Consider the following 22,720-nt stretch of genomic DNA (forward strand, 5'->3'; position numbering starts at 1 on the left):
TGATTAACAAAGGAGTTTACATTTATTCTTAAAACATCATATACATGACATCTGAAAATACCAATGAATGACAAAGTACTCTGACAGTCTCATGAGGATGCCTACACCATTGTCTAACCTTTTGGTCTGCAAATTACTGTCTTCCGTTCACAAAATCCAGAGGGTTTCCAAAATGTTGAATTACCAGAACTTGTTTAATATTACTTCTGACATCATCATTGCTAATTAAAACATATATCCAAACAAAAACCTATAAAATTAGACATCTAACAATCCCCCCCCCCCCCTCAAAAAAAAAAAAAACCCTTTCAGGTGTATACAGATTGACAGTACATGAGGTTGGACAACTGACAGGTTCAAACCAGTGGTGACGATGAAAATAACTTTCAATGAGGGTCAGGTCACAAACAAACCCCTCAAATCCAGCTGGACAAGTTCAGACTCTTAGTGCAGTCCATGCCATGTTAGGTCAATGTCAATCTGTGGGATTTTGTAAACTCTTGGCAGCCAACTTTAGCAATAACATGAATGCGCTTGGTAGCATTCATAAGCGAGATCACTAGGCAGTCCATTTCAGTTATGCTGGGATTGAAAATACAGGTGTAAAGGTGATGTTTTCAGACAGGTCCAAGTCAGATTTTAGATTAACTTAATCCTTCACGTGAAACACTAGGGAAGGACAAAGACTAGTCACCCAATGATCCAAGAGTTCTCAGTGGGTTTATTCATCTACATGCAGATCAGAAAAACTGTAATGCAGTCTGGCTTTCAGGAGTTGAAATATTGCTCAGTATACCATAATACAGATGTAATTAGATTCTCCCTGCCGCGTTAATTCACACTGTGAGTTAAAGTTATCTGCATAGAGTCCAAGTTCCAACCTCCACTTTACGTCAGGCTACACGCATTAATTGGAAGCTGGAGCAGGGGCTTGTGAAGCAAGTTAGATGAGTCGAGATCATTACGGAATCTGAACTTACTGTGATGTGAAACCTATTTCCCATTAGTTTTATACATACATGGGTGAATTACCCCCTATTGGGGGGGGGGGGGGGTGCTCCTATTCCATATAAAGGCATTCAAACTGATAACTTGTAGATGGTAGTTATACTCAATACACTCCACACAGAGTTTGCAATAAAACGGAAAAGATCTGCATGTTGATCAGAAACATAAATTCAGGAATGGAAGTGAAACTCACGACTCTGGTACCTCCGAGTCTGGAATGACGAGTCACATATTCTTGGTTAAGCTATTGCAATCTATAGTCCGCAACTCCAATTCTAGCAACTAAATAAAGTCTGTCCGTGCAAACTAAATGAAAACCGCACTTTATGCATGGATCCATATTTATGGAGAAGATCTCCTTCGCAGAAGAGTGAACATTCTGATGAGCTGCTCCATAGGAAAGAAGTGAAGTCTGGGAAATGTTTCTGAGAGCAGTTTAAAAAAAAATCTCCACCTACTGAAGTTCAAAAGAACGCTGTGTCTCAAGCGGCATTTTCTTTCAGGGAGGGAAACCGGTGTACCGCCACAGAATCCTTACACATGGCTAAAGTAGTTGGCCAGAAGTGCATAGAACGGCTATGGGTAAGGGCCTAAAACAGGGAAATTGTGCCAACAAGTAAACAAACGTATTAAAGCTTTTTTGGGATTTTAAAGTGAATTTACTGTTGTTTTTTCTCTTTTTTTGCCGTTAAAAAGGATCATGCATGTAAACTTTTAAATACATCCAATAAAATATTTTAAAAGTATTTTCTCTGTTTAAAAATGCTTTAACAAAATATGCTTTGTCTCAAAATACTTAGAGCTATGGGGTTAAAGGGAAAATAAAACATCTTTAAAAACAACAACTTGCCATTTAACCACCTGAGTTTAAAAACCAGTAGAAATGCTTGTTTCCCCGGCTGAAGGGAGGAGTTTTCTAGCGGTAGCTTAGCGGAGCTTTTCAGCCAAGTTCGATGCTGCTGGATTACAGGAAGGAGTCCGTAATTTGGCCAACCCGGGTGCTGCTGTGCTCTGTGCCCATGAACCATGCGAGTCTTTCTCCCAATCACAACACGTCTGGAGTCTGGCGGCTTGACCGCGTGCCGCTCACAAAGTTATAGACGAGGAACTGCGAGGTCCCGCAGTAGTGTGTAGCAAAGAGCTTTCCATCAGGAGTGGGGTCTGAAAAGGCGATCTCTTCTTTGCTCAGGTGTGAACCATAGATGAAGTTGTTCCTGTGGAGAGGTGACAGACAGGGGAGGTGTTACGCTGAATTTTACTCTCACAGGCAGAAACCTTAAAACAACAAGCAATCTTTAATAGCAAATTCAACCACGACATAATTGCATATAATTGACATTCTACCATTATAATTGGGGCTGTTCACTTTTCTCATAGGGAGGTCTAGAACTGTGGCAGAATCAAACATTTTGCAGTGTAATCAAACCCCCACTGCCTCTCAATTTCATCAAATTTAGTAATTTCAGGTTTGTTATAAGATCTGACAAGGAGGCAGGGGCAGTTCTAAGGTTTTTTGAAGATGGGGAGCTTAAGACAGACCATAATTTATACAGAGGGGCCAGCCTTACCATTAGCCATTGTTTTAAATCGGTGAATTACAAGGGGAGGGGAAACTCCAGGGGCCAATCAGCTTTCACCTGCATATACGAGGTGACAAGCCCTCCAGTCGCCTTCTGCATAGCAGTAGTGAGGCTCACCTGAGACACTCGATCATACGCGAGGCGATGCCCTTCCTCCTCATCATGCTGAAGACCCAGATGCGGCTGATGCCGCAAAGGGCGGGTTCAGGGGTCGTGGAGCAACACCAGGCCCTTTGACGCTCAAACATCACCTTCTCACCTTCGGAGCACTCTGGCGTCGCCTCTTCAATCACCCTGAAGCCCTGTGGAGAGAGAAGACGACAAAATAAAAAACGCTCATCTACACGTATAAATGAAACCTGGATATAGACACAGAATCACAAACATGGAAAGATGAGCGGTCCCAGGGGAACAATATTTAACATGGATATCCAACTTCTGCACTGCAAGACTCAGGGGACTAAACTGACTACTAATGAATTAAAGAATGATCCAGAACATCAAATCTGCTTGTGACAAGCCCAAAAACAGATTGTCAGATGAAGGATGACATACAACTTCTCACTGCACAACAGTGCACAATATCACCAGAGGGGTGTTCCAAAAAGCAGGGTTTCTGAGTTAACTGGCTTAATTTAAGCCAGAAATCATAACTGTCCAATAAGAGTTTAGGTAAGCAGAATTCCTACTGGACAGCAGCTTTAATTTTATCTCAAAGCTGGAAGATTTGTTTAAACAAATGCCATGCATGTACTAAGCATGCTGTTGATGGTGAATTTTCCCAGTGGTATAAACAAATAAGGCCACTCACACAGTAACGTAAACCAGTGTTTCCCAACTCTGTCCTTGGAGACCCCAGACAATCCACATTTTTGCCAGCTTCCCTTGCAGACGGTGCCCATTTTTGCACATTTTAGGATGGAGCAAAAACACGAACTGTCTGGGGGTCCCCAGGGACCGGGTTGCGAATCACTTGATGCAAACAGCATCAAGAGGTTGCGATGATCTGAGTATTTTAGTAATTGGGGGAGCTGTAGTGTGTTTCAGTTATTTTGTGTTTTAACAACCAAGCAAGTTTGAGGAAATACCCTACCAAATCTATGCAAAAAAACAAACAAAAAAAACACTACAGAAGAGTTAACGATGGCCTTTCCTAGTCAATTTCATCCACTCTGGGGGGCTTAACACAGATATCATCTGCAATAAGAAAGGACTGCAGTCAAATCTGTTGCTAGCCTTCCCCCGATAAAGATACATATAAACCCATGTGTCATATATTTTATTTGTCAGATCTTGGCATGGCTTTCCAAAAGATATAAGAATTTGCACAGTACATTTGCCAGAATCAGAAATCATTAATGATTTGCAAGAAAATGAAAGTGAGCTGCAGAGATTCCTTATAATCTAACAGCAGCCAGCAAGAAGTAAACAAGCTACTACAGCCACCTTATGTTCCTGCCTGCCTGACAGAAATAATTCTGTATAGATCTTCCTGCATGACTTCTGTATGGATATGTTCTGGCAAAATATATTCAATGAAAGTGCTTCAAATTGATCACACCACCCTGAATTTTAGTAGAGCAGCAGTAATCATAAGAACTGGAAGTGACTACTGTCCAATGGATCATTCACCTCCAACAACTGTTACAGCTTGTTTTGAATACTGGATTTCAGGCACTTGATACACTGTCCACTTGACAAACAGAGCTTTGATGAAATACTGGCCAGATTTCTATGGAACAATACTGCCAGAGAAATGCAAAGCAGACATCCAAGCAGAATGCAACCTTATCTGATAAGCATTATAACTGATAAAATATAAAGATTTCGCACTATATGGCGATCTATATGGGTGAGATATCTTACCCACTACATCAAAAGTGTAATAACACTGAGATTTCTGACAAATACCTATGACTATAAAAACACAGAAGTTAAAATCTGACAGCGAACTGGGTGTCAGAAAAAGTTGCTGACCAAACTCCCATCAAGACATCCAGGGTGCTTGTCTTTAGGGGAATAAGTGACCCCAGGAGATGTATCCAATGTCCAAGATCAGTGTTGAGGCCTAGCACTGTCTGCTCAAAGCTAGTTCTCTGCAGATTGTCGTGTCAAAACATCCCACTGCATTTAGATACAGAGTTAATGGAAATGCACTGCAACTAAAGTCACAGTTCAAGGGGACCAAGGAAAAGCACATTAAATAAAAGTTGGAGGAAATTAGATTTTACTTTATTTTGAGTACACACTACAGAAGAAACAAGCAACAAATCATAATGTACCTGCCTATACAGCCACGATTAAAGACAGTTTACAGTATGTTAGGAAGAGCAGATGTTCTATCTATCAACGCATTTATCAGCAAAGAGGATTCTGTTGGTAAGAAGTATAAACACAAGTGTGACTCCATAAAGTAACTCATAATTCATTAAGAAAACAATTTATCATACATGATGCCAGGCATCACAAACATTCAAAGCTTTCAGGCTAAAACCAGGAACTACACAGTTATATTGTACATTTATTGCTCATTAAGCAAGATTACCCATAAAGCCCCAGGTTTCAGCATGGCCATTACCTCCTGGATATGTTCAGCGATGAGGCATCCGACCACCTTCTTGTCATTGGAGATGAAAAGGAAGGTCTTGGTTTGAGATGGACTCTTGGTTTCCACCTGTTGGAAGCCCAAGTCATTGTCCACCATCTCACGGATCTCCTCCACCTGAGGGAAAGGGAGAAAAACAATCTCAAAAGATTCAATAACAAAGGTACATGACCCTGCGATAGTTTGTGCCCAATCCTGAGATATTCCCTGCCTTATGCCCACAGACCCCAGGACATGCCCAGAACTCCTGTGACCCTTCATAAGACGAATGGGTTTAGAAAATGGATGGATAGAAGAGACACATCTCCATCAATGTAGGCTACGTTAATTCAGCAGAAAGATCAAGTAGAAGACTAAAACAGAAGACTGTGTGTTTGTGTGCACTGAAGATACCTTTTTCAAGGCATATTTAGGATCATCCGGAAGAACCAGGATGATCTTGCCATCTGGATATTCTCCCAGAATCCTCTCTTTCTTCCATCCCTAGATGAAACATGAAAGGGGGTTAAAAATTAATTTTAGAATATAAAATTCTGTATCTAGGGGAACCTCTAGGAATCCAAGACCACATAACACCATTACACCACATAACTAACAGGTTTTCCATATCTGGCCAAAAATAAAGTGGGTCAACCGCTTCAGTTACAGCACAATTCCACAAAACGGCAAGCTGTCATTTGAAATAGAACATATACCACTTATGCATTTAGTTACATATATATTATGTACACCTTAAAAACATGGGTCTAATTGGTTAGAATGTTATGCCTGCGACAGAATGGTTGCTGGTTCAAATCCTAGCTGAGATTTCACCATTGGGCCCTTCAGCATGGCTCTTAACCCCCAATTTAATTTCTCCAGGGACTGTCTGAGCTTAAAAAATATGTTCCTTTGGGAAAAACACCTGCTAAGTAAAAATTAATGTACCTTAAAATAGTCAGTTTTATTTACGTACAAGAGAAACTGGAAGGCTGCAGGATTAATCTGTAAACTAACAAATGTTATACCCTAACCCATGTAGGAGACTAGAGTGAGTGAAAGATCTCGGAGCGCAAGCTCAGGCAGATCTGTGTACAGTACGGCATAGAGTATGATGCACGTGTGAGACATGAGCCCTCGTGATGCTCACCACGTATCGGACAGCGCTGATAAACTGGTTGTGGAAGAGAAGGTGCTGGGATTCGTCTTCAGGGTTGGACGCAGAGTACAGCATGCCGCACACATTGCATGTCACTGCGCCAAAGTGCTTCTGCCCCGCATCCTGGGGGAAAAACGAAGACTCAACTCAAACCATTGGACACGTCACATGACATGACCACCAATCAGACAGAAAAACAGGATTGCTAACAGCTCCACTGCCTTACAATGTTTCCTCCAGAAACATTAGAAAAGTGCACCCAAATGGTAAACTCACTATGATAGCCTGCTTTCCACTTTTATCTGCCTCCTTCAGACGTTTGATGTCTTTGTGCAGAAGGGATTCTGTCGCACGGGTACTGACACTAGACAGTGGTGAACCTGGAGATTCAGCACTCCTGCAATGTAACACACGCACACCCTGTTAAAGTGGCTCTCAAGGATATGAAGAGTAAAGTACACAAGCACTGGATAACATCTCTTTTTTTAGGTTTGAACGCGAAGCTGCATTAATACTTACTCATTCCTCTGCAGTGCCTTGATACTCGGGTCTCCTGTAGCTGACACTAAAAAGAAGGGGGTGGGGGAAACGGTACGTCAAACCATCCACACATCATGTGTGCACCTCACAAATTTGTTCTATCTCGGAGAAGAAATTCAATAAGGTTAAGGTTACATTTGGAAATGGAAAATTAAAAGCCAGACATACCAACAGTCATCTGGTTAGACTTTTGCTTATCCGGTGCAGTTACGGGCGGCCCTCTGGCTGGTAGTGCAGAAACAACTCCTTTGCTTGCCTATAAAGTAAATAAAAAACCATGATGTGTTATCATCGTGCCAGAACATAGCACAGACAAGTTATTTCTGCTATCTGGGAGAATTCACAGGCGCCTGGTCAGCTTTTACCACGTTTCTCGAGTCGCTTTTGGGGGCAGGCTCTGGAACCGTCTTGTGAGTGCAGACTTTCCCAGGAAGTTGTTCCGTTTCATCATCCATGCCATCCAGTTCAAAGTCATCGGGTGAGTACTTGGGCCGTGGTGTGTAGGGTTTATATTCTGTCGTGGGTTTGGATTTTTGAACACTAACACCATTAGGCATCGGGGGTGCTACAGCAGGCAACAGGCTCTTGTTCTCAATTCCTGACAGCTTGGGAGTAGCTTCCTTAACGGTGGTTGTTGTTGATGGAGAAGCTGGACATACGCTGTTAAGTGCAGGGCAAACTGTATCTGCCTCCCGTGTGTCCGACGAAAGCTTTTTAATGGCCTCTTCCGTTTTAAGCTGTTTCATTCTGGTCCACGACAACTTCTCCCGCTGCAGCTCTGTCTGCCGTAGCTTCTGGAAGCGAGACAGTTTCTTCTTTTCGTTTACTTTTAAAGGCACAGTAATTTGGCTTAGGAAGAAGCGTCGCTTTGGCTTCTCAGAATGTGTGGACTCCCCGGGAGCATTGGCAACAGTGACCGAAGAACCGGTCTCCTCAGAAACGACTGTAGTCAGGATGCCGCTAAGCTCCTTCACAGGACTGGGTGGTTTTTCTTGCCTGTCTAACTCTTCCAAGGCTTGATCGCTATGTTCTTCTTCTCTTTTCACCTCTGTTGTGTCCGAAGCGATATCCTCGGCAATTTCTTCACAAAGGGCTAGAAGATTCAGCTGTTTCGCAGCTGCCTTCTTGGCAGCAGCTGCTTTCTGCTCGGCTAGTGCAGCAAGACGAGCCTTTGTCCTGGCTTGAGGGTTCATCTCTTGCTTCTTGGCAGAAATTTTGCTTGTCTCAGCTTTCTTCTTCGTGTCCATCTTAACAGCTTTACATATGTCAGGCTTAATAAAGACATCTGTTACTTCCTGAGGCATTGAGGAAATTTCCACTACATTCTCCACCATGCCCAGTTCAATGGAATCATCAGCTATGAAATCCTCCAGCAAAACTTCAGTTTTAAGGCCAACGATATCTGAATACTGAGGGGAAAAATCCTGAGCCACTGGATCGGCAACGTCACCTTTCCCATTTCCGACATCTGCAGGATTGCATTCTTCTTCTTCCACCTGATTAGTCTTTGAGCCTATTGCACTCTGACAACTGACAACCACATCACAGTTACTCTTTTTTAAGTTCTCCAAAATGGCAGTAGAGCAACGCATATTAACTTCCTCTAATTCTGCTACACAAGAACTCACTTTTTCAGGAAAAGGAGTTTTGCAAAGATTAGACTCCTTGATAACTTTGAAAAGTGCTTCAAATGTTGGGGGCGGGGGTGAGTTTGATTTCACACAATGTCTAGCTTCATGGCTCACATTTAATTCATCCTTGGAACCAGAAAAAATTTCTTCTCCTTCCGAGGCAATTATGGCATTTTTCCCAGGAGCAACCACAGGAATTTCTTGGTGGTGCACAGGTGAAATGCATGTCTTTTTCAAGGCATTATGGGGTTTCATCTTCACAGCACAATGACTCTTTGAGAGCGCAATATTCTTAATTTCCGCACTTGGGCTTTCAGTCCTCGGCCTACCGTAATTGTGCTCTGTTTGAATTGAATCAAAACTTAAGGGCTTTTCAGAATTTGTGAGGCTGTCCTGGGCATTCTGTGAATCAAATGAACCGTCATGGTCTAACCTAGCTCTTTTCTGACCTTTGCCCCGGCTGGAAGAAAGCCCTCTTTTACGGAGATTAACATAAGCATTGTCAGATCTCGATTTTGGGGGTATTCTTCTGCTGCTTTGCTCCATGGTGGAGGTTCTTACTCTTGAGTTCTTCGTCGAAGGAGGGTTCTTGACATTGGACTTATTCATCAAAGTACCTCGTGCCCTCCTTAACTTGGTGTTTGTATTCTGTGCCAGCCGAGCCAAGGCAGTCACCTGTTGAGTTGACTTTGATTGCCCAGTCTGTTTTTGTTTCTGCACATTGCTCTGACGGGCCCTGGTGGAATTAGCAGCCTTCAGCCCCTTTGCTTTTTGGACTCCGGTATTTGACTTGTTCTGGGATGTCTCCTTCTGGATCATTTTCACTCTAGCTGAGTGGCGGACAGCTTTTGAAGGCTTCTTTGCGTCTCTCTGCGGCACTGGAAGCTTTTTTTTCACTCTAGGAGCAACCAGAACTTTTTTTTGAGCAGCAGCCCCTTTCTGAAGCTTGTCTGATTTCACAGCAGCTAAAAGGTTCTTCTTTAGTGGTAATGACGCAGCCCTCGGTTCCACCATTCTTCTTCTACTCTGAGATTCAAGTGACACGGATCTTCTTTTAGCTGGCATCCTATCAAAAGGTAGATCACATTAACTTAATTTAGGAGAACAAAGTATATTAAAAATAAAACATTTCAAATACTTAAAATTACTCTAAAAACATACTTCAGAAGCCTCTGATTCAGTCAGGTTTTTGCTTGTTCTAATTGGACAATGGTATCTCTTTAAAAGATCTCACTTTGCTATGTAGATCAACTGATGTATTCTTCCGGTTAACAGAAGCATAATTTAAGGAATATTTTATGTTAGCCATTCACAGAGCAGGACATTTTTACTGGAAAATTTCAGGTTAGGTGCTTTGCTTAACAAAAGAGTATCTCTTCATGATTATCATCCACACTCCAGGCTACATGTGTATGTGCTGTATGGTCACACTATCTGATTTCAATTCCGACAGAGGCCAATATGCCCCAGAAGATAATCTGAAAGTATTTTTACCATATTAAATCAGAATATCACCAGCAGTATTCAATAAGAAGCCTTATACAGGACCAAATATATTATATCACCTGACGTTTAGGTATTATGATGTTTAAGAGAATTAAGTTTTTTCCCATTTTCATAAGATTGCATTACACAAAATCAATGTGAAAATCTAAGAATGTAAAGGAGCTGTAATACCATCCTTGAATCTATGATTGTTTTTTTTCCAACTGTATGGTGGGGTCTCACCACAGTCCAAAGATGTGCCAGAACATTCAATTCCACCTGCATAAGATCCAATAAATGAGAACTGGGCTCCAACTCTTCACAGCTAGGTAACAAATCAAGTGAGAATGTTACCAGTAGTGCTTAATGGGTTTGCTACGCCCACATAAAATTACCGTGGGGTCAAACCTCACCAGCATGTCCTTAAAAGTGATGTACTGCAGGAAAACTCCTCTTTATGTAAGAACAGATGCATGACTTGCTGTTGTTCTGAATGCATTTTGACTTAGCTCCATTGTCTTTAATTTATTAACATCTCTCTCAATAACGTCTCTCAATATAATATATTCATAATATTATGAATATATTCATAATATATTCAACATAATATATTCCGATCGATATTCACATTATATATTCAGTTTAATATTCACATCACAGGCAAAAACCTAGTACGGTAATACTTAATACACTTTGGGTGGTAAAGTATAGAGGGTGAAGCTTTTTAAAGCCAAGATTACATGCGGGAACAAATTGTACGTACTATACCATTAACATAGAGAAAAACTGGGTAACAATAAAACACGTAATATATGGTCTGACAGACAGTGAGCAACGTAAATAAACTGTCATGCAAGTGAAAGGATCGACCGTGCTGTTGCAGCTATATATGCAACTTTAACGGAAAATGCGTATCCGTCTAAGCCCAACACTGAGATCTGCTATATGTACGCTGCTTTGGACAAAGCAACTCAGATAAATAAAACGCAAATATATATATTTAATGAATACATTAAACTACAACGGTGGAGACTAAGGTAACATAAAATACAAAAATATTACACCCCACGTCTTATCCAACATAACGGAACAGCAAACGTGAGTAAAATTAACCTTTTGAAAAGCTAGACAGGCAGGATCATTCATTTCTGCGCTACTGAATGTTTCAGCCCTCTGAGACCACCCCCGGTAAGCGTATCCCAGGCGGATGGTCTACATCTAACCGTATCTCAGCGGCTTCGGTCTTCACCTCGCAGCATCACCCAGGTGCTATGCTCGACTGACAACCCCTACCTATTTTAATCACGCTACGATCTTTTCCTCAGGTCTGCACCCCATTTCCTTTCCCCGACCCCGGTGGTGAGGGCTGAGGCATAGCAGCTAGGCCCGGGTGCTGCTGTTGGAAAGGACGCCCTGCCCCCGGCGCCAGCCCCGACGGCGCCCACTCCCTACCGGCCAGCCGGCCGGCACTGGGATACACATTAAGTACAAAATGTCCCGAAATATTAAACACCAGCGGGAGGAGGGCTGCCCTGGTCATTGTTATCCACAGCTGACTCCGGGACCGTCAAGCAGCTTCGCTGTAATATAAAGTTTAAATGTCCCGTGTGTGATGACATCGCTCACCGGCCTCGTCGTCCAGAAAGACCGTACGCAAAGTATTCTTCCTGCCAAAGCGCTCACATTCCCGCACCTGGGGCACTAGCTAATACGAGCTAATCTTTAAATCACGTAAAACTGGACTACACTTGGTTTTCGGGGGGAAAATAAAAGAACAAATAAAACTTAAATCCTCGTTAAACTGTGGAATAAACGTTATTTAGGCAAAATAAACAGCGGCGGAGTTAAACTAGTTATCTCGGAGATCGGGCAGCACGAGAGATGAACGCAGAATTTAATCCAGGGTGAAGCGAAAACCCGTCTAAAACGCAAGATTAACCGGTTCGGATCAGAAATTGTGTGGGGCACGGCGAATTATGGTTAGTGAGAAACTCATATAAGGCGAAGAAAAGCTACTAACTCACCTGGTCGGCCTCCAGAGTGCAATCCTAAATAACAGCTGTTTCTTTTTTCCCAGCGAACTCAAAGTTCGGCATTACTTCCGGTGCCAGCGAGCGGACGTCTGTGGGAGGGACATCCGGTATGACACAGCTCCTATTGGGAGACCATTTTGATTAACAGCTACCTTTCCGGTTGGACTTGGCAGACAGTTCTGCTGCTTGAAAGGCATATGCACGCGACAGAGCGAATTATAGAAAAAGCTCTCCTATCCGGTGTTCAGGTAACCGGCACACTCAAGTAACTAGCACAATTCCGAAATTCACGGAAAACTAATGAAATAATAAGAAACAACGAAGAATTCCGAAATACGTGTATTCGTTCCTGCGTGTGCCTTCCGCTCGTCCTGCTATTGTTTACGTCGCGATCTCTTGTGTTGCATCGAATATCTATCTTTATTCGACATCACTTCATTGTTCTCTCAACATGGAGACGTCAAACAAAAGAAAGAGAGTAGTACTGAGTATCAAGGAGAAGATAGAAATATGTGATCGTCTGGAGAAGGGGGACAGCCGCACCACTATTATGAAGGAATATAATATTGGATCTTCTACTATCTATGATATCAAGAGTAAGGCCCAGAAGTTGAGAGATTTTATGAAGAAGTCTGAAAGTACTCTTGCTATAGAGTCACGACATACACTTCAACAGGCTCGCCTAAAACATTTAGATAAAGTCCTGTATGAGTGGTTTTGCATCCAACGTTCGGAGGGCGCCCGCATCACTGGGCCTCTTCTACAGGAGAAAGCCAAAGAGTTCACTGAGAAGATGAATTTAAAAAGCGATTGCAAGTTTTCTGATGGCTGGCTGGCGCGATTCAAAATTCGTCACGGAATACGACGGTTCGATTTGTCAGATCATCGAAAATCAGCCAATCAGCCATCAGCTGAAGAGTTTAAAGAGAAATTTGCCGAGCTTGTTGATGAACTGGTGTTAACCCCAGAGCAGATTTACAACGCCAGTGAAACTGGGCTGCTTTATCGATGTTTACCTGCAAGTACCTTAGTATGTAAAGGCAAAGTGGCAAAGCTGAATAAGGATCGCCTTACTGTTTTAATGTGCGCTAATATGGCTGGTACGCATAAGCTTAAGTTATGTGTTATCGGAAAAAATCAGACTCCACCTTGTTTCGAGAACCTTTCATTTATACCTGTTGACTATCGTGCACAGTCAAATGCCTTGATGACCAGTGAAATCTTTTTGGATTGGTTCCGGCATGCCTTTGTGCCTGCCGTTAAAGAACATTTACTCATTAAGGGCCTGCCTGAACATAGTAAAGTTGTGCTTCTGTTGGATAATTACAAATCTAACCCTCCTGCACAAGAACTTGTTGTGGATAATGTATATGTGCTGTTTGTACCCCATAATGTGACAGGTCTTATCCAACCAATGGGTGAAGGTTTCATTCAGAACTTCAAAATGCATTATCGTCGTAACTTAATGTGCAAACTCTTGGCATACGAAGGCTCAGTTGCAGACTTTCAGGAGAACTTTAATGTGAAGAATGCAGTATTCATGGCATCTTTGGCATGGGATGATGTTCAGCAAGAGACACTAGAGCGATGTTGGCGTAACCTATATCGTGTGGCTGTGTTTCTCCCTAAAATGGAAGAGAATGAGTTTGATGGCACTGAGATACTTAATAATGGATGCTCACTCTCCAAAGAAATAATTAACCTGGTTGTTGAATCAGGGAAAGAAATTAAAGTGAGGAAGAAAGTAATTGATGAATGGCTACAAGTCGACAAAGATGTTCCTGTCACACTGACAATTAATGATGAAGATATCATTGAATTTGTGCTACGAAATCAAGATGTAAAGGAGGATTTGGAGAGCGATGAGGAGGAAGAACCAAAACGTAAGATTTCCTGGTCAGAAGCAGCTAAAGGCTTGAGCACGTTTATTTCCTTTGCAGAGCAGCCAACCTGTGTGACTGCTGATCAAGTTATGAGCCTTCACGTAATCGAAAATGAGTTCCTGAATCAAAGATGCAAAGCACGGAAATGTGTGACAGCCAGTCCGTCTCCTGATCATTCAAAGTCTCACGTATTCTAAATTAGGTGAGTTATATATGAGATGCCAATCCTGAAAGGGGTTGGGGGCAGGCATTATGTATTTGTTTTCAAGATGGTTATCCTGCAGAGAAACATTGCTCGTCTTATTTTTAAAACGATGGACTATGTTCATAAAGTCAGGGGATATTCAGAGACACTAGTTGATTAACTGCCTATCTTTTGGTTGTGAAAATATACTCTGAACCCCAGAGATGTGACCAAATATCCTTTCAGCCAGGTTTGTTTTGGTGAATTTGTAATTCAGAGGTCATCATCTCTTACACAGTTTGGACTTTCAATGCCTTTACAGATTGAGACATTGAGTAGTATTTTACCTAGTTCTGAAAATGACAATGTTGTACTAAAATTCTTGGCTCAGTGGGACATCAGTGTTTTGTATATTTTTGAATGAAATTGATGCTGCTATTTTTGTAATTTGATTTTACAATTTTGTATAAATTTTTAAAGTTTAGCAAATTTTATTCAATAATTGCATTTTTGTATGCATTTTAAATGATGAAATACTTTTGTTTGCAAAACAACTTTATCAATACAATTGTTCCAAATAACATTATTGATGGAGACAAATTTCAATTGGTTGTTTTGTTCAGGGCACAAATCAGTTATGGTTTAGACTATTTCTAAATAGGACTGTGATAAGAATGACTTAATTTTGTAATGAAGGAACAAGGTCACCTATTGTCCATTTGACAGAGTAGTGGATTAAACTTAAAAGGTCTGTTATTTATCACACAATTCGGATAATGATTTTTTTCTGTAAGAAATGTATGCTTGCCAGAAATGACAGTTTTCCTTCCAGTTAGCATGCTGTATGCACAGCATTAAATAACTATTGGCTGTGTGTGCTGGTGCATTGTGCAGTACTAAATACACCATCACTGTGAAGACACTGTTAGGTGTAGCCATTGATTTTGAGGAACTTGACATATTCCGTGTGGTTTTCTATTTTGAGATGTAGAAGTACATCTGCAGTACATGAAAAAATAAAGTTATGTGTCTATATAGGCAGCAAAGAAAAAGTTAAAAATAAAAACCATTTCAAAGAGTGTTGGAATAACTTAGGGAAGAAATTTAATGGCTGCTGAAACTCGTCCAAAATCAAGCTGCATCTAAAAAACAAATAAAAATAAAAAACCATACATATAACTTAGTAATATGAACACAAATACATATATAAACTTACCGCAAAAAGTAATCGTTTGGTCGATTATTTCTTTGTTGTGACAATGCTTGACAATAAATCTTATACCATTGGAAAGCTTGTTTATTTCCCTTTTAACTGGTGCCACATTTGTAAGGAAAATGCATCTGACAGGGTGAGAAAATGGTTTTCTTGTGGTGTTGTGTTCTTGGGACGACCCCTTCACGGCCTGGTACTAGGGTTCACTTCAAATAATGCAGCAACCTGCTTGTGTGAAACACCGGCTTGAAGCTGCCCGATGACACGAGCCCTATCCAGATCAGTCAAACGTGGCATGCTTGGAGCAGACTCCAACTGACCAGGCAGTGGATTGTCAGCACCTGGGGTAGCAGAAGCTCGAAATATGAGTCAATAGCAGAATTATCTGTATGGCACTGGCAGAGAAGATCTGGCAAGGTTCTACTGGGGCACAACCCACATACACAACTCTGCTGCTTGGCCCACAAATGCATTTTCTTTACAAACGTGGCATAATTTAAAAGGGAAAGAAACAGGCTTTCCAACGGCAAGAAGCAAAAGCAGTCACAACAAAGAAAGAATCGACCAAACGCAAATTTCCTTACTTTTTTTGCTGTTTTTTTAATGTGTGTGTGTGAATATATGTATATAAACACACAGCAATCGCTTAAACAGCATTTGACATGACATAAATAAACCAGGCATTAATGTTTCACAAGAAGGTTTAATAATACAATAAATAGCACAGAGATTTTGTAAACCTATTATAATGAATGCAAATAGGAACTACCCCCCCTCTGCTCTCACTGTAATTTGTGTACGAGCTGGAATTGGCTTCAGGAAACAGTATGTTTTGTAAAGCATTGTTGTAAATTCTGTGTGGGTAAACTTTGATTGTACATTCAAATAGACATGTTTACCCTGGACTTTGTGCTGCTATTACAGAGGATGACAGCCATGGGGAAGTTTGCTTCAGAGGTCCTGGAGACAGCTCCCTTGCTCAATAAGGGCCTTGGTAAACTGCCTGAACACACGGTCCATGTAGGTGCTCTGACGGGGCCACAGTCCTTCAAGGAAGCCAATGTGGCCCCCGTGAGAGGTGACCAGTAGTGCTAGATTTGGGTTTTGCTTCACTCTCTCCACAGGAATGGCTAAGGATCAGAAGGAAGTGAATGGTCACATGGGGGCAGGGACATGACATGGAACTGTACAGCATCAATAAAAGAATTTATTAGTGAGCGAATATTCTTTTTTGCAAGATGTTTCAGAATCAAATTACAAATGCTACCCAATGTTAAACAGGGAATGGTACTCTAAAAATGGCAATTGTACTTCACATTTATAAAATACCATTTTAATTGTCTGCTGATTCATCTGTATTTTGCATATCCATGTTTTGGGTAATTAATATTTCAGCTTATATAATTCATTCACCTAAAAAACTTTACTAAGCAATTTCGTGTATGCTTTTAGGATGTTTATTATTATGTTTCTGGATTTGGCCTTCAATCAAATACGTATTACTGAGAGTATTCATATCAGTTTGCTTGAAGGCGATTTACTAGAACCATATCCTTCATATGAAATAAGGGCACTCAGAAAAGGATGATCATTTCTAGGATTTATACCTTTCAGAAGATGAACTGTTTCTCTGCAGGCAGTGAGTACAGCAGTATCCAGCTCGAATATATATATGACAGTCTATAGTATAATTCTTTGAACATTTATCCACCTGTCTTATAACCGCTTATCCTGGCCAGGGTTCCCAAGAGTCCTGGTGCCTATTCCAGGCAGCACAGGGCACATGGGCTACTTCCTGGATGGGATGTTAATTCATTACAAGGCACATGCACATTCATACACTGCAGGCAATTTAGAGACACCAATTAGCCCAAATGCAGCAGGAAACCCACATAACACTAGAAGACCATGCAACCTCCGGACACACACACATGGCAGAGGCAATATTCAAACCTTGCAGTGCCGGAGGTTTAAGGCAGAAGTACCACAAACTGAGCCCCACCATGCTGCCCTGGGCCCTGACACATTTATATTCAGCTGTGTGATTTTAAAAGCTCAGAAAACTCTTACCCTGTGTGGGAGGTGATATTATAGGCACTTTGAGGAGCCTAACTTAGCCAGGATTTGGGTACATTAAAGCTAAATTTGCTTTAGCAACTATTAGCTTGCATTACCCTACACTTACTAAGTAGATACATTGGTGTAATAGATGTTATAATTTCAGCTGTAAAAAAGCTGTAATCTTTTTTAAGTCACTGTATCATTGGCCATAAATAATTGGGATACTGAGGTTTATCTAATCCCTCCTGCGTCAATGTCATGGTTCTCATCCACAGGCCGCATGGAGGTCTCTGGATTTAGCCGAGGAGTTTCACCCATCATGAGCTTACCATGACCAGGGGAGAAAACGTCATCAGCTGCATTCAAGCACAGCATGGGGATCTGCACTGATTTTAGGCGATGAACAGGGCTGGCATCTCGGTAATAGTCATTATTGGTCGCGTAGTCGAAGATGACGGATGTGAACCTCTCGTCAAACTCTCGGATGGTTCTTGCCTACAAATATGCATAAATATTAAGCACCCTGACAGTGCAGAATGATTATATTCTTTATTTAGAGTGTGTCATTACCAATTTAATGTAGCATTTTTCAATTCACAATAATTTTTTGTCTATAGGGAATTCTAAAAAGAGATCAACTTTTCTCAATTCCTTTTCACCTTTAATCAATGTAAATAATTTTCTTCATTTTTAGATTAAGGAACAAACCAAGAAGAAACAAACAGCAATATTATTTTTATTGGTGGATAAATCACTTCCCCAACATCGTATCGTTAACATATATATGAGGAAGGGATTTTTTTTCAATAAAATAGTTACACCAGAGGGAATTTAAGCTGTTTAGCATAAACTTGGTTTTGAGATCGAAGCATAAGAAGAATGTTTTTGCATTAATCACTTTTATGCTCGGCAATTTCTACAAGATGATTTCCGATGCTGGATTTGAACACTTGGTGAAGCAGTAACCTCCATGCCTGTCTTGAGTTATGCAACACTACGTAAAATAATTATTCTACAGGCAGACATTGTGAAGGACAAAGCAGACAAACACTCACCTTCATTACATGGTTGACGTCAATAACATTCTCAAAAACACTCTTCTGTCTATAAGAAACGGCAAAAGAGAATCAGACCTGCCAGAATTATAAAACCCCAAAAGAGATGACACATGTACAATAATACAAACATATTTATTTTTAGTAAGGAATTCCATTTTCAAGACAAAATATAAAAATAAAAAAAGACTAAAAATAGATTAATGTTAGAGGGATTAAGCCTCCAAATCATCCTCTATATCTGCTTATCCAGAATCACAATGAAACTGGAACCTATCCTGGGAAGGACAAGGAACATTCTGGAAAGGATGCCGATTCATTGTCACATTACAGTATTGGGCAGGAGTGGTGTGGTAGTGCAGTGGTGAGCACTGTTGCCTCACACTACTGTGATAAGGGCTCAGCCATGACTCCCTGTGTGTAGAGTTCGCATGTTCTCCCTGTGTTGTAGCATTTCCTCCCACTGCCCAATTTCAATAAGGCTGGGTTTCAGCCTTGAGAGGATGCCAGTCTATCACAGGACACACACAAAGTAATATGGAAATGCTAGACAGCCTATCTACATTGCTTTGAACTGAAGGTAACCCACATGATGCAGGTAGAGAATGCAAATTGTACACATGTACAGAGGAAGAATTAGAATCCCCAGCCTTGCTGGCGTGAGGCAGCTGGGCTGCCCAGTCAGCCATATTATAACTCCTGCAGCACCACTCAATGTCGACTATTCATTTTATTCCTAATCCATAAAAAGGATTATAGGATGTTACAACAGTTTTGGGCCAAACTCTTCTGTGTAAGTGTACATGGTTCTCTCCTAAAAGAGAGTGCAAAAATCATCAGTTTCTGGTTGATAAAACAGAACACTATAACATAAACATTCTTTATCTTTACTGAAAAGTTGCTTCTAATTTTCTTGCTGATTTCTTTTTCTGATATCAGTGGAATTACATTTTGCTCAATGATTCATGAAAATCAAAATAAAGGCTGCAGAATATGACCTTTAAAGTCCTGAATTGCTGCACTACAGTAAAACACTGGCAAATATTGCTTAAATTAAAAGCTTAAATGTGACCCAGTGGCCTAATGGATAAGGTTATGGGTTCGAGTCCCATCTGGGTTGACTGGGGTTTGAGAAATTGAGTGATGGTGGCTATGCTGTGTCAGTGTCAGTATATTTCCATTGAGCACTTAACCCCAGGAGTGCTGGACACTAGCTAATCATATGCTCTGGCATCCAAACTCATTTCCGTGTGTGTCTCTAATTTTGGGCCCTATGGAAGTATATATTGGGCACCCAATCCAGACCAATCCAACCCCACGTACCTGCCATAACCACACACCCCCACCCCGAAATCCATATGGTCCATTCAAAGCTTTAACAGCACTGAATATTTTCTTACCTTTACCCTCCTAGCCTGTATATTTAATGTCATAAGTAATATACAGTGAGCTCTGAAAATGTTGAATACTGTTGAAACATATGCTGTGTCCCATTAATTTTGTGCATGACACACCAGAGCAAAATCTTGATTTAGACGGTGAGCAAGAATTGTTAGCTTTCCTCAAGTTAAGTTCAAGTTAAATTTCGAATGAAGCAGCAAACTTTAAACTCTTTATGAGGAGATAAAGATGAGTCACCAAGTGCATTTTATTATGTAATTATACGTTGGAGTAGCAAGCGAATATTACCAATGTTTTTCTTTCATTTTTTGTAGCCTTAATTTTCCTTTGGCATTGCGTGCACAAGTTGCAATTCAGACTGATTTCTTCAAATGTAGGCTGGCTACCCAATACTGGCTAACCAGTGTCATGAGGCCTACGGTAGGGCTGAATCATTCCAAGTAAAACGGGGAGTAGAGAGGATGTCTGATTTCCTTGTTTTTGCCAAAAAAGAGAAAAAAGTATTGGCCTTTGCACTGTGGTTCTCGGCTGTAACAAACTTTGATTGAGTTTATATGATTTATTTAATGTCAGGTTGCTGATTGAGTAGTGGGTTTGATTCCCAACCCCCTTGGTGATCCAGCCGTGGGTTGGGAAGCTTGCTTGCTTTTTGAATTTACTCCAAAAATGTCTGGTTAGGTGAACATGAATCCCTAAATTCCCCACAGTGTTTGAGCATGTACCCTGTGAACCACTGCTGAGGCACCTATGGTGTGTCCCACCCTAGACACCAGTGACCCACCTAGGGTGTGCACATCCTCAGACACTGGTGAGCCACCTAGGGTGTGTCCCTCCTCAGACACTGGTGAGCCACATAAGGCATGCCCCACCTCAGACACCAGTGACCCACCTAGGGTGTGCACATCCTCAGACACCGGTGAGCCACCTAGGGTGTGTCCCTCCTCAGACACTGGTGAGCCACATAAGGCATGCCCCACCTCAGACACAAGTGACCCACCTAGGGTGTGCACATCCTCAGACACCGGTGAGCCACCTAGGGTGTGTCCCTCCTCAGACACTGGTGAGCCACATAAGGCATGCCCCACCTCAGACACCAGTGACCCACCTAGGGTGTGCACATCCTCAGACACTGGTGAGCCACCTAGGGTGTGTCCCTCCTCAGACACTGGTGAGCCACATAAGGCATGCCCCACCTCAGACACCAGTGACCCACCTAGGGTGTGCACATCCTCAGACACCGGTGAGCCACCTAGGGTGTGTCCCTCCTCAGACACTGGTGAGCCACCTAGGGTGTGTCCCTCCTCAGACACTGGTGAGCCACATAAGGCATGCCCCACCTCAGACACCAGTGACCCACCTAGGGTGTGCACATCCTCAGACACTGGTGAGCCGCATAAGGCATGCCCCACCTCAGACACCAGTGACCCACCTAGGGTGTGCACATCCTCAGACACCGGTGAGCCACATAAGGCATGCCCTACCTCAGACACCGGTGAGCCACCTAGGGTGTGTCCCTCCTCAGACACTGGTGAGCCGCATAGGGCATGCCCCACCTCAGACACCGGTGAGCCACCTAGGGTGTGTCCTTCCTCAAAGACTGGTGAGCCGCATAGGGCATGCCCCGCCTCAGACACCGGTGAGCCACCTAGGGTGTGTCCCTCCTCAGACACTGGTGAGCCGCATAGGGCATGCCCCACCTCAGACACCAGTGAGCCACCTAGGGTGTGTCCCTCCTCAGACACTGGTGAGCCGCATAGGGCATGCCCCACCTCAGACACCGGTGAGCCACCTAGGGTGTGTCCTTCCTCAGACACCGGTGAGCCACATAAGGCATGCCCCGCCTCAGACACCGGTGAGCCACCTAGGGTGTGTCCTTCCTCAAAGACTGGTGAGCCGCATAGGGTGTGTCCCTCCTCAGACACTGGATTTCCTGGGATAGGCTAGAAGTTCACCATAGTGCTGTACTGGATAACACGTTACAAGGGCAATTGATGGACGCATGGGAGGGAGCATAACTCATTGAGCGGGGCCAGCGGTTTCCCCCCACAGTCGAAAGATATGCTGAGGCTAATTGGACTTGGTAAAATTGCCCGTAGGTGTGCATGTGTGATTGAATGGTGTGTGAGTGTGCCCTGCGATGGGCTGGCCCCCCATTCTGGGTTGTTCCCCGCCTCGTGCCCATTGCTTTCGGGATAGGCTCCAGACGCCCCGCAACCCAGTAGGCTAAGCGGTTTGGAAAATGGATGGATGGATAGATGATATGTTTGGAATCAAGGAGGGGTACACTGGGGGGCAATCAGCTTTCAGCTGGGGCCAGTGTCCCTGAGGTCCTGCCCCTGTGCACCCCTGTCAGCCAATTTAATTTTTTTTCCCTACATGCTCTTGTTTTGTAATTAATTCTTGATAGAACACACATTTTACGCACGCATATTTTTGTTTTAGCTTAGAGGGGTATTTGTTTGTGAATCTCTGAATTTGTCTTTTGACAAATTCTGGCAAAGAAGACATCACGTTTCACTTTAGAGCAATTGGCGGCAGAGTTTCACTCATCACTCATCATTCAGCGCGAGCCTTAAGGTCCCTTCCTCACTGACCTATAAAGAGAAGCCTTCAGGCAGCTGACCAGGTACGAGTTGAAGAGCAGGTGGTTGAGAGGTCTCTCCAGCGAGGCCGTGGATTCGAATACGTCCCAGCCAACCGAGAAGACTGCTGCCCCCTGCAGGCAGGTGTCCCTCCCCACACGTCCCAGGTAGGTTGCCAGGAGCATCCTAAGAACAAAAGGACTCTGCTCGTTCTTAAAAGTCATTACACTGGGCCTCTGGGTACTGCTCAGTGAAGGCTATTACTATCCCATATATAAGCTAATGAAGATTCCCAGCACCGATAGCGGGCTCAGTGGGTTA

At 42.4% G+C, this 22,720-nt stretch overlaps 3 protein-coding genes and 1 long non-coding RNA gene across 10 annotated transcripts in view; 1 reads left to right on the forward strand and 3 right to left on the reverse strand.

Annotated features, from left to right (window-relative positions):
- esco1 (establishment of sister chromatid cohesion N-acetyltransferase 1) lies at positions 1 to 12,149 on the reverse strand. 3 transcript variants are annotated; one of them, XM_049006775.1, is made up of 10 exons: positions 12,012 to 12,149; positions 7,237 to 9,568; positions 7,040 to 7,127; positions 6,851 to 6,896; positions 6,608 to 6,728; positions 6,323 to 6,454; positions 5,587 to 5,676; positions 5,167 to 5,310; positions 2,706 to 2,890; positions 1 to 2,222 (listed from the first exon to the last, which is right to left on the reverse strand). In XM_049006775.1, exons 2-10 carry the CDS (start codon positions 9,565 to 9,567, stop codon positions 2,054 to 2,056), a joined length of 3,306 nt encoding a protein of 1,101 aa, XP_048862732.1. In that variant the 5' UTR covers position 9,568; positions 12,012 to 12,149; the 3' UTR covers positions 1 to 2,053. The 3 variants fall into 3 exon arrangements, with proteins under 3 accessions (XP_048862732.1, XP_048862741.1, XP_048862723.1); XM_049006784.1 differs by lacking the exon at positions 12,012 to 12,149 and adding an exon at positions 11,614 to 11,998 and having other exon boundaries at positions 7,240 to 9,568; XM_049006766.1 differs by lacking the exon at positions 12,012 to 12,149 and adding an exon at positions 11,614 to 11,998.
- Positions 12,083 to 17,861, forward strand: LOC125738130 (jerky protein homolog). 5 transcript variants are annotated; one of them, XR_007396738.1, is made up of 2 exons: positions 12,083 to 16,513; positions 17,637 to 17,861. XR_007396738.1 is itself a non-coding variant. In XM_049006812.1 (2 exons), the coding sequence occupies exon 1, from the start codon at positions 12,472 to 12,474 to the stop codon at positions 14,098 to 14,100; it is 1,629 nt and encodes a 542-aa protein (XP_048862769.1). In that variant the 5' UTR covers positions 12,083 to 12,471; the 3' UTR covers positions 14,101 to 14,105; positions 17,637 to 17,861. The 5 variants fall into 5 exon arrangements, 4 of the variants coding, with proteins under 4 accessions (XP_048862769.1, XP_048862776.1, XP_048862759.1 ...); XM_049006812.1 differs by having other exon boundaries at positions 12,083 to 14,105; XM_049006819.1 differs by having other exon boundaries at positions 12,083 to 13,903.
- The window catches only part of LOC125738141 (phospholipase ABHD3-like), a 15,152-nt gene continuing 8,415 nt past the window's right edge, over positions 15,984 to 22,720 (reverse strand). Inside the window, exons 6-9 of the mRNA XM_049006820.1 lie at positions 22,412 to 22,585; positions 18,417 to 18,465; positions 17,691 to 17,856; positions 15,984 to 16,430 (exon numbers count right to left, since the gene is read on the reverse strand). Coding sequence (XP_048862777.1) covers positions 16,252 to 16,430; positions 17,691 to 17,856; positions 18,417 to 18,465; positions 22,412 to 22,585 — 568 coding nt within the window. The 3' untranslated portion in view covers positions 15,984 to 16,251. The remainder of the gene's footprint in view (positions 16,431 to 17,690; positions 17,857 to 18,416; positions 18,466 to 22,411; positions 22,586 to 22,720) is intronic.
- On the reverse strand, positions 19,389 to 22,401 carry LOC125738143 (uncharacterized). Its single transcript, XR_007396740.1, has 3 exons — positions 21,679 to 22,401; positions 21,299 to 21,390; positions 19,389 to 21,190 (listed from the first exon to the last, which is right to left on the reverse strand). It is a non-coding gene; the product is annotated as an uncharacterized LOC125738143 (long non-coding RNA).

The sequence above is a fragment of the Brienomyrus brachyistius genome, chromosome 1, assembly GCF_023856365.1.
Source record: "Brienomyrus brachyistius isolate T26 chromosome 1, BBRACH_0.4, whole genome shotgun sequence".
In the NCBI taxonomy this organism is placed as follows: Eukaryota; Metazoa; Chordata; class Actinopteri; order Osteoglossiformes; family Mormyridae; genus Brienomyrus; species Brienomyrus brachyistius.

Bases quoted from the DNA above. Each gene is read 5' to 3' on its own strand.
- esco1 (XM_049006775.1), bottom strand. From the start codon at position 9,567: ATGCCAGCTAAAAGAAGATCCGTGTCACTTGAATCTCAGAGTAGAAGA. The intron at 6,729-6,850 runs GTAAGTATTAAT...GTTACATTGCAG, and splicing joins AAGGCACTGCAGAGGAATGA to GAGTGCTGAATCTCCAGGTT. The intron at 2,891-5,166 runs GTAATGGCCATG...CTCTCTCCACAG, and splicing joins TCGCTGAACATATCCAGGAG to GGCTTCAGGGTGATTGAAGA.
- LOC125738130 (XM_049006812.1), top strand. From the start codon at position 12,472: ATGGAGACGTCAAACAAAAGAAAGAGAGTAGTACTGAGTATCAAGGAG.